Genomic DNA, 18,361 nt, shown 5'->3' with positions numbered 1-18,361 from the left:
CAGTGAAGATAGTTATTTCTGTTATCATTCCATGCCCTAAACACCACACAGTCAGATTAAATAAGTCCCAAAAATGCAGTCAAGTTACTTTCTGATAAACATAATCTAATTTTCTTGCAACTCTGTAGTGACTTTGGCAAATTTATGAAAGTGCTTTGTATGCTGGTATGTACCTCAACTACCTTGAAGAGAATTAAAAGAACTGGAACTTTTTTTTCAATAACAAAGTTTAAATGAGTCACACCAATAGTTATGAATTTAAATAATTTAATGCTAACCAAAAGTACAAAGTGTGAAAGTCAGTGTCTCATTTATATTGGTCTTAGAAAAGAAATCTAGAGAAAGTGTTTACACTGCAGCAGATTTCATTATTAGCACCTTGAAGAGAAGTTTTGAAGTGATAAGAAAGTATAGAAACACTGCTGGGATACTAGGTACAAACATAAACCATGTAACAGCATGTTCTCATATTTCTACGTTTGAAGAAAAGTTACTTTAAAAATACATGAAAAACAAATTGTTCAGGTATTCACAGTTTGAGTGGAGGTGGAATCAAGTGCTGGAATAGAAAAGAGGAGGATGAACGATTTCAAGGCAATTATATTGCAAGTCCAAAGGCACTGACAATACAGTACATGGTCTTATTCTCCCATCTCACAGTGCAGGTTCCTACAAACACAAAGAAGAGTTTCAGAAACAGAACAAAGTTGCAGTGATTAAATGCATGCCCCATATGCATCTTTATAACTGTTTACTTTAAGAATCTTTCAAACGAAGCTTTTGCAACAGCTAAGCGTTTCATATATAGCCCAGTTAGCATCACAGCCAAATGGAAAAAATACCAAACAGTATGCTATTCCTCCAAAGCTACAGCACTTAGAAAAAAAGTATGCTGCCTTGTCTTAAAGAGACTGGCATTAAAGCTGCAAGTTGAAAAATCCAACAGTCATGCTCCTTACCATCACTGGAGTTGTCCCAGAAGCAAGAGCTTGCTGTATGTAGCCCAGCACCATTCTTTTGCATAATCACACAGGTCACTGTTAGACAGTAGAGAAGCTTTTATTAATTTATCACTAACATTAATTAACATTCAGCTACCTTTTGCTCAGCAAAGCATACACATACACACATATGCATGCTTAGGAGCAGTGTACAGACATGGCCCTTGCTAAAGATCTTCTCCCACCCACTAGTGCACTTGACTGCACCAGCTTTCACGGAAAGGGGAAGTGGAGCTCACCGATGTACTTGAAGGGCTTGCCTAGCTTTGTGAGTTGGCTCAGTGTCTGTTCCACCACTCCTGTTGTCCACTGGTTCACCTTGCTGTGCTGGTAGGCATTGCCACCTATCGCACCCTCTATGGCCTGTTGGGGACACACACGTAAAGGAGCCACACCGGGTCCATCTACAAGGCACCCACCAACCCATTCCAACATGGACCCCATACCCACAGAAAAATCCTAAATACTGCTGGTCCATACTGGCTGTCGGAACTAGTTTTAATTATTATAAACTTGCAGGTCAGAGTCTGAGCCAGGGATCTGAGCCAGGCATCATAGATTCTATCCTCTGTTCATTTTGTGATATTCAGACTATTTGTAATTTCTATCATAATGTCCTGCAGCCAGTTATGAAAAGGGTCTGAAGGCATTTAAACAGTCCTGAAGAGAATGAAAAAATGCAAGTGACAGTGGCTCATTCACACATACTCTTCTGTGCAAATGAAATTCAGATTTTTCAGCAGAATCATTTTTGGGAAACAAATCCCCAAATGAAAACAAAAGACCCATGTAGTTGCTGGTTACTAACAGAGCAGAAGCCTTCAGCCAAATAATCAATTTTACTTATGAGAATAGTTTCCACTTCAAGATAGAAACAAAAGTACATTACAGCTACATGTTTTTCATTGATACATTTTTCATCACAGAAATTGTTTAAAAAATAACCACAATTACTTCAAATTCAAAAGAGACAGGAGCGTGTATTAAAGCATATGTATTCAATTTACAGAGTCTGACCAAAAGAGTTATTTTGCAACACGAAAAAGATTGCACTAGTTTACAAGAGAAATTCCAAATCCCTGTGGAAATTTTCTAGACAGAATATTCATGTTTCTTAGCAACAAGAATAGTTCAGTCATTACAAACAAACAAGAATTCACTTTGGAGAAAAGCATCTTGAAAGAACATAGTAACATGCATATGGAGCCAGTCTATAAAAACCTCCTGTAATTTACTGAAACATAAAATCTATTTCTATGGGGCTTAACATAAAACATCCCCCTAGAAATCCTAATAGGGATGCACTTCAACCAGAGAGCCATGTATGAAATTATTTTAATTATCTTTTGGATTCGTGATACATATCACAGGTAAAGCTGAGTATCATTTCTTCCTAAAGTCTCTACGTTGATTATATCAAGTCACCTATACTTTGAGAGCAACCTATCTAGAGATCTATTACATATCTATTATCAGATTTTACTGAATACCTTTAACCACACAGCATACAACATACTATAGTTTCACACCAACAAAATGAAAATGTTAATTTACCTCTTTAATGATGCTACTGACTTCATCAGCAACAAAGGAAGCCTACAAAAAAAGCAGAATTTTAAATAATCAGTGGGCACATTCTTCTGTTTAGAGAGTTCAAGATCTGTTAAGAACATACAGTAAAAGTTTAATTTATGCTTGTCAGATTTCTGCTAAGTCAGAAAATACTAAGTCTTCCTTTATTTGCTCATACGTACTCTGGCTCCTTGAATCCAGGCAAGTTAACGTTCCTAGCAAAGTAATGAAAAGTAAGAGATAAACTAATATTAGTTGGCCTTTTAAGTCAAGAAAGTTTTCGAATTTTAACTTGGAAGGATTTTAAAATAACATGTAGCACTTCTGTACATATATATTCTCCTTTCACAATAAGCATCCATGTCTGCACATCAGAGTGGGCTCGCAGAGAGAACCTCAGTGTGCAGACACAGCCTGCAGTTAAATGAAACCTACATCTCCAGGTCACCCATGCGACAAAACATCAATTCTCGGCTGAAGGAAAAACTGTCATGACAATCTCAGCTGAGGATAAGAACAAAACTGCTCCTTGGAAAGCAAGGGGGATATGTAGCTCGCTGGACCTTCTCTCAGGCTCTGGAAAGAAGATTAAGCAGGTGGAATAAGGAGAGAAAAGGCCCCAGGATTTTCTTAATCTTAAAACTGCTACCCATTTACATGTATGGTTGGTTGGTAGATTTTCTTGTTTTAGTCTCTCAGCTCTTTTTGCCCCCCACATCAGGAGGCTTGAACAACCCACCACTCCTGCTGGGACACCCACTCACAAGGCCAGGGAGCACTAATGGGGAACCCCCACGAGGTGTGTCGGTGAGATACACACCACACTGTCACTGCTGGGACCTCACAGCCACACCTCACAAACCAGGGCTAAAGAAGTGCACATAAAAGCAAACTAATTAATTTCTGAAGACTGAGTAAGGATGTAAAAATGAACTTAATGAAGCACATGTTGACTGGGTCTTCACTGGGAGGTCAGTCAGCTCCTCCAGCTGACAAACATGAACAACAGCAAAACTCACATGGGCAGGCAGGATGCAGTTACACCTGCGCAGGAGAGTTTCAGCATTACTTTCATAAACCTTTGATCAGAAGGTGAACAGCCAAATGGCTTCAATGACATGTGACATTCAGAAAGATGTGAGCTGCTGATCATTCTCTATGACAAAAGAAACAGTACATGCCGAGAGACACGCGGGCAATTCCTTTTCTATAACTCGTTGTAGGCACCAATTTGCTTGCACACTTCAACAGTTTTAAAAGCTTTTATGTGCTGAGGCAATTTTTTTTTTTTTTAATTTTGGCTTTTATTTTCAGCTTCTTAACTTTAATTTTAATATGCCTCGTTTATTTTCCTCGTTTATTTTACAGGTGCACCAGTGTATTTAGTCAAGTAAGAGCAACAATTATCAAAACACTCTGTCCCAAAGAGCATAAGTTAAAAATATGCATGCCAGACATGCTAGCAGACACGAAGGCTGCTGTCAGACAAGATGATAAACCATATACAGCTTTCTTTTTTCTTCACAAAGGCTAGAACTCTGTTCAGACACGCTATTGAGCACAAATACAGTTCACCAAAGTAAAATGACTTAAATTCAACCCAAATTCTTGAAGGTATTTCAATATCTAATTTGTACTGAAACAATAAATAGATTTGAGAATATGTTTCTAGAGCTGCTGTTACTTTTCAGTCTTCTTCCCTTTCTGAGATGACAAAAGAGAACAAATTTCTGATATCCAGCTTTGGGATTTATGTGCTATAATTGAGCTGCCAAATAATGCAACACTGCCAGTTCACCTTTTAATAAGATAGCATAAACGCTGTTTTGTATTTAAAAAAGTGTAAGCGTTACAATTTCCCTGCAGTACCTCTAAGACACAAAGAAAGCAGACACGATGTTTCCAACGCCTTGTTTAAAAGGGGCGCTTCCCAGGCAACAAACGCAAACTTGCAAAGCAGTGCTATGCTTTAGTAATTATTGAATACGTTTTCGAAAGCACCTATAAAAGTGATGTTCGAGTATGTTAATTTATGTATGTTATTTATGTCTAACACTGGCCCAACCCGGCAACCAGGAGAAGGCTTTCAGACCACCACAAGCCTGACTGACACGCCTTGGCCCCTCTCCCTGCTTCCCTATTGTCTAACCCAGCCACAACGCGGCTCTTCAGCAACAGTGTCACAGCTCTTCACAGTGTCACAGAAAAACTGTCTTCCTGCAAGAGCAGTACTTGTCTGGGTGCTCAATTAGACCCTTGATTTATCCCACCTCGAATCCTGCTAAGGAGGTACGACGCCTCATCAGTGCGCCTGTAACACGCACACCGTAAGCCTGAACTCCTCTTTCCGCACAGAAACACCTTGCTCGAGTGTCCCCCTGACCTACACCGCACTGGCTTCCCTGCCGCCATGGTACACCGCCTCACCCCGCCGGGGAAGCCACAAAGCCAGGAATGCCCTGCCGCGTTCCCCCCGAGCCCCCGCAGCGGCAGCTCCGCCAGGGGACAGCAGCCCATCGCACACCCGCACAAGGGGCCGGCTCCCGGGGGGGAGGCAGAACAAAGGCCAGGCCCGTCTCCCACCGCTGTCTGGGACACGCGGCTCCACCCTGGGGAAAGGTGGCAGGGATCGGGGCGATGGCGGCGGCGGACACGGACGGGTGAGATCCGGGACGGACAGGCACCGCCTGAGACCCTCCGCCGGACCTAAAGGGAGGCGCCAGGCGGGAAGATGTCCTCCCTCTGACACCCCCCCCCCCCCCCCCCCCCCCCCCCCCCCCCCCCCCCCCCCCCCCCCCCCCCCCCCCCCCCCCCCCCCCCATCCCGTTACCTCCTCTCCCGACTGGAACTCATCCATGTTCCCGGTGCAGCCTCTCCCGCCGCCACCGACCCCCACACCGCCGCCCGCCTCTCGCACTGCGCCTGCGCGCCGAGCGCCCGGCAGGGCTCGGGCTCCTGCCCAGCGCCCTCCAAGATGGCGCGGTTGCCATGGCAACAGCGACGGGGAGCCGGGCGGGGAGATGGCGCTCGGCGCCGCCGCGGGACCGCTGGGGCGCTGTCAAACATCCCAAACCCCGGGGCTGAGAGACAGGGGGCTCGTCACGGCTTGTCACGGCTGGGCTTTTCATACGGATAGCTTGCCGTTTGTGTTCAGTGATGCAAGGGGTCCCTCCCCGGGAGGTCCTTCCCTCTTTCCCTGTAAGAGAAGATGGGTCTTCGTCTTATTTCTGGAAACAGATCTTGAAATCAATGCCTTCATTTCAAAAAAATGAATTCATGTATGCCATGGAACTGAAAAAAAAAAAAAAAAAAAGTCCAAACATACAGAAAAACTCTCGCTGTCATTATCTCAACTCATGAGCTTTTCATTATATTTTCTCACCCCTGCCCAGATGAGGAGGGGAGTGACAGAGCAGCTTTGGTGGGCACCGTGTCCAGCCAGGGTCAACACACCACAGAAGAATATCTGATTTCTTACAGTTCTAAGCAGATCACGTTATTTTTAGCAGACAGAGTAAGAATCGGGACAATGAAATTAAAGGGCACACTTGCCACAGTTTATGGATGCCGTGTGTGTGCAGTGTTTACAGATTGTCCAAATTACTGATGCTACCAGCCTCTGAGAGCTGTTGTAGGCAGTGGAAGATGCTGGTCAGGCTCAGAATGGCCTGGATAAACTGCAGAAATGGTGTGGATGAAGGAAGACATAAGTTACTGGGTGCAAGTGCAAAGGGCTATAGTGAGGCAGGAATAACCAGCTCTACAAGCACAGACAGGGCAGGACCAGCTCACTCAGTATCTGTTCATAGACAACAGAGTAGCAGGGTTGTTCAGGTCCTGTGGAAAAAAAAAAAAAAAAAAAAAAAAAAAAAAAAAAAAAAAAAAAAAAAAAAAAAAAAAAAAAAAAAAAAAAAAAAAAAAAAAAAAAAAAAAAAAAAAAAAAAAAAAAAAAAAAAAAAAAAAGATGCCATCCTGGGCATCTAAATGGACACATAACCTACAGGACGGGGGAAACAGCATTCCTGTTGCCCTCTCTACAGGAAGGCTGCAGAGGGACTACTGTATGAAGTTTTGGGCATTGTATCAAGAAGGCTGTTGGAGTTACAGCCCCACTGATGGGACCTCAGCTGCCCCAATCAGTTTTAACCTTGTGTCCAATCCTGTGTCAGGCTCTGCCTCCTGTTCCTCCTGAAAAAGGAGACCCTGACCGCTCACTTCACTTTAGGGCTCTGTGCGCACCCTGCAGGCAGCACCAGCTCTGCCCATCCTGCAGGGTTACTGTGGCTGGCTACTGAGCACACCCTCAGCCCCATTCCAAGCCTTCTGATGTCTGCTTACACTAGTCAAAAAGCAGAGACAGAAAGCTGAGGGCTATGGAAAGGCTGACCAAGTGATGCTTGTTTGAACAAAAGCACAAAAGGCTTCAATTTGGTTATATTCTTAGCACATATAAAATACTGCGACAGATTTCCACATCCAGGGATGAGAAGGAAAAATACAGTGAGTTAAATACCTGGCAACTAAGGCTTTGTTTAAATATTAGGGGAAGGCTGGTGGTAGGGATAACGTTCCCCAACCCGGATTTGGCATGCTATTAATATGCTGCTGTGGGTAGCTAGAATCCTCAGGCTGGTTCTGGTCTTTCATTCAGTTAAAGCTTTGCCTGAAATTAAGGGCCAAATTAACCAAATATGACACATATATGCACAGCTCTGTGCCCCACTAACAGTTGCTTTCCTTCCATGATGCAGCTGAAGAAGGTGATTAAACTTGACAAACACAGGTGGGAATGTTTGAACCTATTTAACTTCATGAGGTTATAAAAATGCAGGCTCTTAAACTTTGCCATGTGAGTAAAATTGCTGTGCTTTGTTTAATTATAGCTAGAAATAAGGAATCTTAAAACTCCTGGAACACTAAGAGTGCTTCTGTGTTGTACATACAGTTTGGCAGAGCCAGAAACAAGAAAGGAGATTGTCCTGTAAGAATAGCCTCTTTTATTTACCAGACTTTGAAATAATTGGAATGTAATTTTGAACTTCATTACCCACATTTAGTTCTGTAATAGACTGAATTGGGATATCCAATCCAAATAATATTTTAACTTTCAGTTGTTACCTGAGATCAGATTTCCAGTTGTGAGGTAAAATAACTTTCTTCTTTTTGCAGGTGCATAAAAATTAATTGTTTTGAACTTTTATCTATTCTAATTGCTTTGTTATATAGACCTAAATAGAAAACTACTTTTGTTTCCAGGAAAGAACTGTTTACGCTACAAAGTTACAAGTTTTCTCTGCAAGTCCTGGAGACTTTGAGGTTAGAAGCATTTTCACATCTATAGTATCAGAAAAAGAAACTATGTAGAACTCAAAGCCACTTCTCTTCCTGTGCGTGTGGCTTGAAGACTGGGCGTATTTTAATGTATCAGTCAGCTTTTATAGTCTCTTGTGCCGAGTCTCTTTTTAACTTTAGAAAAATTAATATCTTCTCTTTGCTTGTTGCTCGTAACAAAACCAGAGACTTGACAAAAGCTTTTGTAACACTAGAGCTCTTTGTTGAGTGCATTTGCTTTTAGTTGTTTTGAGGATGTTTCTCTAAACATACATCAGTAATATCAATGCCCAAATAAAGGAGGTGGAGAACAGCCACCAGTTTTCTTTAAGGAAAGATAATAATAGGAGTGCCACTCATCTTTTAAAAGCAGTTTACTTCTGTGTGTCTTTCTTTGGTGGCTGCTGAAGAGGTAAGGACGTTGTTTTAATCTATTCTGTATGATAATGCACGGAGGGATGCATTTTTACCTACTAGCATGATGTTTTTCATACTGCAAGGGTTTAATGTAAAAGCCACAACTGGAACTTAATTGTTTGCGTTGGGTTTTGCTGTTTGTTTGTTTGTTTTTTTTACTTTAAATTCTGGGGTGGGATGTTACCACAGACATAATTTTGGTAAAGCATTATCAAAGGATTTATAAGTAATTTGCATGTGCACAAGCAGGGATGTGAAAATTAAAAATAAACCGTTACAGCCAGGTAGTACAAAATAACATTTGCAATTTTCTTAACTAAGAATAAATTTATGAGATTGGCCTCAGCAGAATAGAAAATAGCCACAAATTACAGTGGCTTTTGTAATTGTTTTTACTCTGAACCTTCTTAATCTGTGTCCTAGCTACTGATGTATTACGTCTATTTTCTGGGTTAATGGATGAAGTAATCCAATTATCTCAAGTCAATGAAGACTGTCACTTTAGAAGATCAGTTTATTTATACTTATTAAATTGTCACTATTTTGCTAATGTTTAAGGATCTGAAAGGAGATCAATAATACATTACATGTAAAATTGCTTTGAGGAAAAGCTTGCTAAGTCAGGTGTTTCTAAGTTTAAAAACTTAAAAAATAAGCTACCTTTTACAAACTTAATCTTGTTAGATAGACCTCTTGATTGATCTTCAGTTGCATAGCTATATATAGTTTTATGCTGATATAAAAGAAAAAAGTATATTTTATTGAGATTGTACTCAGTGCCTTCATGTCTCCTTCTCCTAAGGCATGTTTGTTATTCCTTTTCCCTTCATGGTTTTGAGACTTTGTGTGATATTTTCAAAAAGTACTGATCCATCTGTAATTTAAAATAAATAATGTAATAATAATAAATACTTAAATTTATAACAATGCTCGAAGAGAATATTTGATGTGAACTTTGTGCTGAAAAGGAAGAATTGTCATGATATTTACTAAAGAGGTTGCTTCTGGTTTTGGTTTTACATAAAAGATGCTCAGCTTCGAGGTTAGCTGACCACATAGAACAGCTAGCTAACTGGATTCAATGAGTAAACAAGAAAGGAGGGCATCTATGAAGGTTTATAATGTTGTTTCTTCCTGTCAAAGAGGGTCATTACTGAAGAAGCTTCTTTATTACTGCCAAAAACCTAATCTAATGCAGACAGCTTTGGTGTAAGAGAAAAGCTCTTCTTTTGCAGTGGTAGAGAGCTTTAGAGTCCAATTTGAATGCTTCTGTGGAATGATTACAAGTTCAAGTCTGTTGTGGGACCAAAAACTATCTCCCATTTGGGGGGTTATAGTGCTTTTCTAATACTTCCTTCTGAAAACTAGCTCATCATAAAGCCAGATTTTAAGTTGCCTTTGGATGTGCAAGAAAAAGTGACAGAACACAGTGGTTGTAAGAGTTGAAATCTCATGAAAATTAAAAAACCAACAACTGTAGGAGTGTGCAGGTGTAATATTGCTAGAGCTGCTGGCTGCATGATGAATTTTAAGCTTTGTCTGCAGTTGTGCTGATCATGCCCAGTGGTGAGAGAGCCATGGTGGCTTTTTCCCTCTTTGCACAGGGCAAATGCTGTAGGATGGAGGGCCCTGGCACTTCTCTCTGCAGTAAGTTTGTTCAGTTGTTTAGTACCAGAAGACGATTCTAGTCTTTCTGTCCTGGTCCCCACTGGCACTTTACTGCTAGCACTAGATTCAGTGCTTGTGATTTATCACTATGAATAGGGTATGGAGAGTAACATTAGATCAGCTGGTTTTGATGTTTGCAGTATCAACAACGGGCTGAGGCTGAATGCACTTCTGGAAGATCCTGCCCTGGTTAGGGCAGAAACTGTGTCTCCCTGGGGGAATAGCTTTTAGCAAGACAAATTAGAAACAACGGGGGTTCTAAGCTCTTCCTTCCATCTCAGTGTTAAAATTTGTACAAGTTTGAATAGCTGAAATAATGTTTTGTTTGTTAGTTTTGTGCGTCTCTAAATAAAATTCTGTGTGTCCTTTGGAACACATCTCTCAAAACAGTCTTGGTATATGGAAAACTTTGTGTCCTGAAAGCAGTTGAAGGATGTAGGGGCCTTTGAAAGTGACTTATATTGTGTTAAAAAGTTGCTAAGGCTTTCTATGTTTCAAATGAGTAATTTCCTGTGAAATTGCAGTTGGTAAGGAAATAAAATATGATTATGCCTATCTCTGTCTCTTTCGTTTCCACAGGAAACCAATCTTTTTTTTTTTTTTTTTTTTTTTTTAGCCTTTAACACTGCTTCTGTGAAATGCTTTGTCCTTTTGGTGTATGTTGAAGGGTTTCACAAAAAAAACAAAAACAAAAACAAAAAAAACACCACACATTGTCACTCTATATATGAAGTTTTGGTGGGTGAGGGTTGGTTTGTTTAGTTTTTGGTTGTTTGGTTTTTTTAAATTAAACTCAGTATTTTAAAATAATGTAATCAATATAGTGTCAGCAGTACAGATGGTTGCTCAGATTCTCAGCTGAGGTCCATCAGTGAAACAGCAGTAACTGCCTTGGGAAAGCTTTACCCTGCTGTCCTAGCATCTAGACCTTTTTTCCTAGAGCCTGACTGTGTGTATTTACTCCAGATTAGGCTTAACCAGTTTTCATGTACACATCTTTAATATTTGGTGTACCATAATTTTCTTACATTTCTCATAATCCACATTAGATACCAGACAGCAGTATTGAAAATTAATGAGGTGTCCGAGCTGGTTTGGATTGAATAACCATTTTCTGTCTTGACTTTGCTGTGAAGTATATTAAAATTGTTTAATATTTTTGTGGGGGTTCTGCAAAAATGAAGATCACAGAATACATTCAAACTACAGCTGGGATTCTGTTTGAATTTTATGCTTCTCATATTCTTGTATACAAACTTCTTCGGTTTGGGGCCAAAGTTGTTAGTGCACTGAGCTGAAAATAATAAATAACTTTTTAGTGTTTTGGTGTATTAAAAAAAGAGAATGGCATTATTTGGTATTAAACTCTTCATCTAGACTTAAAAGACAGAGGTAATTGATAAAAGTGACCCTTAGAGATGTTTTTCCTTTTAGTTTTGTGATGTTTTGCCTTTTCAATAAAAGGAGATTAGATAGGGACATTTTTTTCCTCAAAAATTTTGTCACAAGGACTATGACTTCTCCAGTCATGGGATCTGCAGGCCTGTGGTCAAAAATAACTTAAGCTTTTTTATTGGTTGTTTTATTTTAACTGTACAAAAAGCCAAAGATATGTGCCTGAGTGTTACTGAACAGTATGGTGAGACTCTTTGAAGAACAGGACTGTCTTAAAACCTGTCCTATATCTGAATTAGTGTATGAAAGGTTTGAGTATAGCAAAATGTGTTCTTCAAATCTTATTTTAAATGTCTTGAGAAGGTGAAGAGATAATAACATGTATTTTTTTTTTCCCCTAGGCCCAGAAGGCCCAGAAATCCCAAATCTACAAGACAAAATAAAAAATCTCAAACCAGTCCCCCCACTCCCTTACACCATCTCTTGACAAATTGTCCCTCTATCTGGAGGCAGTTAAAACCCTGTCTGGGGCATTGCTGCAAGCTCTCATCTCTTTTGGACTGTCTCTCAGTGGAAAAAAAAAAAATAGAAAAGAACAGGAAGTTTAAGGATATGAAAAAGTCAAGACTGCTGTGACCTTGATAACTGTTCATATTCCCTGGTTTGCAGAGACACCTAAGTGATGGTTTGTGTGAAGACAGGCACAGTTATTTTTCTTTTCAAACACATCACCAATTGAGTAAGAGCACAGGCACTTAGTAAACACCCAGACCGTTGTTCTGGATATAGTAGAACCCATAGGACAGGAGTCTACAGAACAAGTGAAATTTGGAGAAAATGGCCTGTGAATTTAATTTGAACTTCCTTAAGGAATTGGAACGAGAGGCTGTTCTGGAAGTCCTGTACCGTGATGAGATGGTGAGAAAAACAGAAGAGGAAAGAATAAGGTATGTGTTCCTCCCCTATTCCTGTATTCTGTTCTCTTTTTTTGGAAGTACTTTTCTTCCACTCTGTCCTTCCAAATGTACTCCTTTTTTAACTTCTTGTTACGTAATGTTTTTTTATTTTTTTGGAAAACCAAGGGTTATCCAGAGCCTCTGGAATGTACCATTCCATTGACTCTACATTAAAGATGAGCAAATACTGTTCTGTGAATAACATACTGGATGAATTTTACTTTCAGCCTTCATAGAAAGTTCAGTTGCTGCCTGTATTTTTTCTAGGAAGGCTTTATGGCATTTTCATCACGTTCCCATGTATGCATACATAGTCCTGGTAATACAGAACAAGTTCAGATCTTTGGCTGGCTTATTTAACGTAAGTTGTGCCAATACTGGACTTAAGAATCATTGGATACCTGCTCGTTGTGCAAAATTCATCACTGTCCCTTCTCACACACAACAAGCAGCAAGCACACAATGCTGTTTCAGAGGTTGTTACTGTTGTCAATAGGTACCATTGGTCAGCAACAGGATTTTATTAAATAACTTCACATTGTGCAAGCATCTCAGTTGGACAGGATAAAGGATAATTCTCCAGCACTTTTTTTGCTTTATGTCACGGCTAGGACAAGGATTTCCTTGCAGCTTGTACCCATCTTTGTGACATTGCATCCCCATATAAACAAGGTATTTGTGTGGATAAGATATATTTTTTTAGCCTCTGAAATGTGAAAACTTAAACTTTGCTTACAGCAAACAGTTATGTAAGTATTACTGGACATATTAAATGAAGACAATTAAGTGAAAAGTAAGTAAAGGATTATACAGAAAGTCTGAATTGGTCAGAAAATCCCTTTCTACAGTTGATGGTGTTGGTAACAGTTAAAACATCTTGATTATTCGTACATGTAATGGAAGCAAAGTTAATGAAAAGGAGAGGTTTTGATCTTTTGGGCTGGTGTAGTTTTTTATTTAGCTTTCAAATGATGCATTTGTTATGATTATTTTTACTTGATAGATCTGATTCTTGAATAACTATGGTAAAAAACATCAAATAAAAGGGAGCACCATTTAGTCTCAGTTTTCATGTCAGTGCATAATCACTTATATGATTTCAATACCCTGCTCTGAGCATGCCTAACATGATCAGAACCCCATTTATACTAAACTGTTTCTCTGTTAGTATGCACAGTTCTGGTCACATATACAGTCACACTGAAAAAATGTTGTGTATGGATGCCTTCAGACGGTGCTCAGCTGAGGTCACACTTGAGGGCCTGTCTCCCACTCGTAACGGTACTGCACAACCAGGGTATTAGCTTGTGACTTTCATGAGGATTTTGGTCTATCTAATTTTTTTTATTATTTTTCTTTTTTTCTTTCTTTTTACCTGGGGGGTTAGGAAACTGAAACTGCATCTACATCAGCTTCGGTGGAAAGGGGCAAAAAATGTAAGCCATGAATATCAGGAGAGGTCTTGTGCTCGCTGCCACAAATCACTTGGGTTGCTGATGAACAGGGGGGCAGTATGCAATGGCTGCAGTCATCGAGTATGCTCTGAATGCCGTGTCTGCCTGAATCCCTGCCTTTGGAAATGCACCATTTGTTACGCTCATGGGTAAGAAACTTTACTGCTTTGGACAAATGCTGGTTCACATTGGTCATCCAATGGATGCCCACTGGTTTTGTATATCTTTTGCTTAAACAATTAATGGAACAAAGCCTCTGGTGTAATGAAAATGTTGGCTGGAGTCCTGGTGATAATGAAATAGGTGGGAACTTTGTGCTGTACTTCACATAGTCAGGATTTCCTTTCCTATGTTTAGCAAAATGTATCTTCAAGGTAAGCCAGAGGTAGTGGGGCAAAGTCGATAACAGCAAAGCAAAGCAACAGTCTAAACCATGGAGAGAACTCCTTCCCCTGACTCAATATTGAACCAGCGCATCCTAACAAGCTGCTGAAGGTGCTGTGCTTTGTAGTACAGTCAATTTCTTGGCAATTTCCTAATCATGATTTTCTGCTTCTTATTACAGGAGTGAGGAACCTGGATTGATAAATATTAAGTAGTCATGTTTTATAAAAATTTATTAAGCAAAAAATACCAGTAACATTATAAGGATTTTTTTTTCAAACATGGCTAGAAATCCAAATTTGTTTACTTTGAATTAGTTAGTTTTTCTTTTACTATATCATGCTAGTTTTGTTTTCTTGGACAGAGGAAACAATCTGTCTTTTACTATATTAGTGCAATTTTTATATCAAGATATTCCATCATAGTCCATTCTATTTATTAGAATATTTTTAAACCAAATGGTTTAGAATACTTCCACATTTGATGAAAAATAATATGTAGGCAAAGAATGATAGTTTTGGAAATTAATCAAAAGCTGTGCTGAATTATATATATCCCTGTACAAAGGATGAGGATTTGGATGCAAATTTACTTTATACCAACACAAGATTAATCCACCACTTCACTCTCTCTGAGGGTGGAAAAACTGAGATTAGAATAGTGGGAAATGTAAGGCAAGGTACTGGTCTTAAACTAAATGAATTTGTACTAGTTTGATGTAATTTTCTATAGTTTGGAAGAGAGTTATGGTTTATAAAAAGATAGCTCAGTGCTCCCTGGTAGCCGCCTAAAGTCCTGCTTGGGACCATGTCCTCTATCATTGATGTTCCCTGCTCCTCAGAGTAGGCTGCAGCTGTAAGCAGTCAGGAGGCCAGACAGCACAAGTGCTTGGGCTGTGTTGCAAGTTGGTTATATAGACTGGAGTGGATCTGGGACTCCTGGCTTCAGAGCAATGCCTAGAGCAGTACGTATCACTTTCCATGGGCAGTCCTACACAGCAGAAAGGAAAACAAACAAAAAACCCCTCCAAACTAAAACAATTCTCTCCCAAAGACTCCTCCCCTCTGTTTTTTTCAGACACACAAAAAAATTGGTCAATGGATTGAGCAGTCGTGAAATCTTAGTTTTATGGTAGGAATGAAAAAGATTGTTGTATTGTTAAATAGTTACCAGACATTTGAAGAAAGGCACCTGGGAACATGGTGATTCAAATATCTTTTCATTGTTTTCCAGAGATGTTAAAGTAAAGGCTGGTGAATGGTTCTTTGAGGAACGAGCAAAGAAATATCCAGGTGAAGGTAATCACTGGAATAGATCATAAACTGCTATGTAATACGTAGTCATCATCTAAGTGAAACATAGAATGTAGTCTACCACTGTATTTAACATTTCTTCCATTTGATGAGAGATGTGTCAGAAATTGCCGTGCAGTGCATCTGTCTGTGCACTAAATGAAACATGAACACAAACCAGCAGGATGCATTTTAAAGTACAACTCTTTTTTTTTTTTTTTTTTTTTTTTTTTTTTTTTTTTTTTTTTTTTTTTTTTTTTTTTTTTTTTTTGAGTAATAACAAAATTGCTGGCCATATCAGTTTGAATTGATGACTGTGTAAGACTTTTAAGAAATGCAATGACATGAAATAAATATAGAAATGTTAAAGTATATATTCAGGAAGGAAATTATCTTGCATCTATCATTTGTCCAAGTTTAAAGCTTCAGTTGTTTTCCCTGAGAAAGTTCTAAAGCTGAAAGAAATGATGGAATGGAAGAAAGAAAAACATGTATAGCTATAAATCAACAGAGAGCTAAACACTTACTGTTTTGCTACTTTCAGACAGCTGTGCCACTGCCTTGTGTTCAGTCTTTTCAGTGCCATCGTAAGGACAAAGTCTTAAAAGAAATTATGGGAAATGTGTTTTGCCAGCTGAGGGGGTGTTAGTTTCTGTTTCACCTACAATAACTAGTGAGGTGGAGAGGATGTCTTTCCTCTTTCCCTTGACGTGCCACTTCAGATAGGCAGCAATTTACTTTGTGCCTGAATGTAGTCAATGATAAAGTTTCACTACCAGAATCTGCATTACATCTAGGTTTAAGAGTAGTTGGAGAAAAGGAAGGAATTCGGCCTTAAATATTTCTGGGGAAACTTGAATAGGAAGAATTTGGTAAGTGTAAGAATGTAATCAGTCAAATTTTAGGTAGTAGGTATTCATGAAAGACAGCAAATAGCATATTGAGAAACTAAACTACAGCTCCTGCTAAAAAAAGTTCATTTAAAATTTGAAAGATTTCACTGCAGCCTATTCTAGCCAAGATAATTTCTGATTTTAAAGTACTAGCTGACTTATCTTTAAAATCACACTTTTAACCAATAACCATTGTTAAAAATTTCTCCTCAATTTTTTCAGTGAGTCTAAAGCTGGTAATTTTATGAATCTCTCTGTTATTGAAGGTACTGACTGTTTCTTTTTCCAGAAAATAAATGAGTTCTTGCTTTGAATTATCAAAGCTTTGTGGGTGCTTGAAGCATTTTGCTTAGATATACTGTTGAAGTCACAAAGATCTAAGGATATACAGCAGATAAACCTGCAGGGAGAAAAATGTTTTGTTTAGTTCCTTTGATTAGACCAATTGATATAATTAAAGAGGTTAAAAAATGGCAAACTAAAACACAACAGCTGTTGTGCATCCTTCAGTCCTGGAGAGACAGTGCCCTCTTTTGGTATGAAAATACAGCACAACTGAAGTATTCACTGGAAAGTAAGTTTAACTGAAAAAACCCACAAATGTTACAGTGAAGTTTTCTCATGTTATAGGCTAAAAAAAACACCCAAAGATGACATCAGTATGCTTTTTAATATTTTATTGTAGCTTCTACCTAAAGAATAAGGTCAATATTTTCATAAAAGTGGTATATTGCCTTTAATGACTAATAAATTTAAAATCTAAGATAGTAAATATTACTTATTAATAATAGAGCATGAATAATGGAGTCCTGATTGAAAGCTGTAATATTGATGACCTGATTATTATTTCTATCACCACCAAGGTCTACTACTTTTATGTAAGCAGTATTATAGTCAGTGATATCTTTAGTAAAACATGGATTACATGCTGCTTTCTGAATTAGGAATTATTAGTGATTAAGGATACTCCAGATCATTTCAGTTGGCCATTTGTTACATGTTAGTCCTTCTTTGTGTTTGTGATCACCTGGGAACAAACTAGAGTTTTATGAGTCTTCATTCTTCGTGCCTGATGAAGCACTTGCTCCTTGGTGTTCTTTACACCATGTGGCTGCTCACCTGAGGAATGTGACATGGTTGTTATTTCCCTGCAGGGATGGTCTTAACAAAGGGTATTGCTCATGTTTGTGAGCTAGTCAAGCATTTTCATGGTTGTTCAGGTCTCTCGTAGGAAAAACGGGAGGAATTTTTCATGAGATGCAATAGATGACCATGTGCCTGCTCTTATAAACATTTTCAAGCTTTCCTTAGTGTTTGAGTTTTATGGTTGAAGTGTGTTTTAGTGCAGTGGGCCTGTGCACTACCTGCCTCCTGGACTTCAGGAGGCTGAGAGCACTTAGCAACCTGTAGGAATGAGCCTGTTAGTATCTGTATGTGATTGTCCTTAGCACTTGTGAAGAGTTAGTCTGAACATGTCACCTGTGAGAGGTGAAATCATGATAGTTTGTGACGCAGGAGAAATTTATGTTGCTTGGCATGTATGCTGATACATTAGATGGGAATTGATTTCACTCTTGGCTTGTGTGTGCATGAGTTTCTGTAAATACAGGCCTGTTCCTGAAAGGCACTGGTTTTAAAAAGTGAGTTATACAGGCATTAGGAACTGCTGTTGTTGCTAAATGACCTTTGGATTTTTTTTTCCTACTTCACAGGCAGACATGAAACAGTTGGTGCAAAGCTCTTGAAATCTTATCAGAAACTGAGGTAAGACTCAAAAGTACAAGCGGTCCTAGGACACTGAGAATTTGTATAGGTGATCTATTTTGTGTTATAAACTAGCCAGCAGTTTGTATTTTTTTATTATGAAAATTCAACACTTTTGGAATACAAATGACAAAAACGTAGAAAAATGGTCACTTTTATCTGTCAGCAATCCACAGAAAAGATCTGAAGTACAACAGAGAGTACTATGTTTGGAGTAATAGTGCCTTCCTTGAC

At 39.0% G+C, this 18,361-nt stretch overlaps 2 protein-coding genes across 5 annotated transcripts in view; one reads left to right on the top strand and one right to left on the bottom strand.

Annotated features, from left to right (window-relative positions):
* Window positions 1-250: 250 nt before the first annotated feature.
* Window positions 251-5,529, bottom strand: DYNLT1 (dynein light chain Tctex-type 1). The gene is made up of 5 exons (XM_027904686.1): window positions 5,404-5,529; window positions 2,556-2,597; window positions 1,241-1,364; window positions 960-1,037; window positions 251-669 (listed from the first exon to the last, which is right to left on the bottom strand). Exons 1-5 carry the CDS (start codon window positions 5,428-5,430, stop codon window positions 599-601), a joined length of 342 nt encoding a protein of 113 aa, XP_027760487.1. The 5' UTR covers window positions 5,431-5,529; the 3' UTR covers window positions 251-598.
* Window positions 5,530-5,835: 306 nt separating this feature from the next.
* SYTL3 (synaptotagmin like 3) overlaps window positions 5,836-18,361 on the top strand; it is a 32,811-nt gene continuing 20,285 nt past the window's right edge. Inside the window, exons 1-6 of one of the 4 annotated variants that reach the window (XM_027904624.1) lie at window positions 5,836-5,851; window positions 5,966-6,291; window positions 11,795-12,331; window positions 13,728-13,943; window positions 15,412-15,476; window positions 18,076-18,127. In XM_027904624.1, coding sequence (XP_027760425.1) covers window positions 12,222-12,331; window positions 13,728-13,943; window positions 15,412-15,476; window positions 18,076-18,127 — 443 coding nt within the window. In that variant the 5' untranslated portion in view covers window positions 5,836-5,851; window positions 5,966-6,291; window positions 11,795-12,221. Of the gene's footprint in view, window positions 5,852-5,965; window positions 6,292-7,070; window positions 8,317-11,794; window positions 12,332-13,727; window positions 13,944-15,411; window positions 15,477-18,075; window positions 18,128-18,361 lie in introns of those variants that run through there. The other 3 variants (XM_027904650.1, XM_027904640.1, XM_027904632.1) reach the window with 3 other exon arrangements.

This window comes from Empidonax traillii, unplaced genomic scaffold (genome assembly GCF_003031625.1).
Source record: "Empidonax traillii isolate 1590-97213 ecotype Southwest subspecies unplaced genomic scaffold, ASM303162v1 scaffold24:size2376012, whole genome shotgun sequence".
NCBI lineage: Eukaryota > Metazoa > Chordata > Aves > Passeriformes > Tyrannidae > Empidonax > Empidonax traillii.
This window is presented reverse-complemented; position numbering and strand designations above follow the sequence as displayed.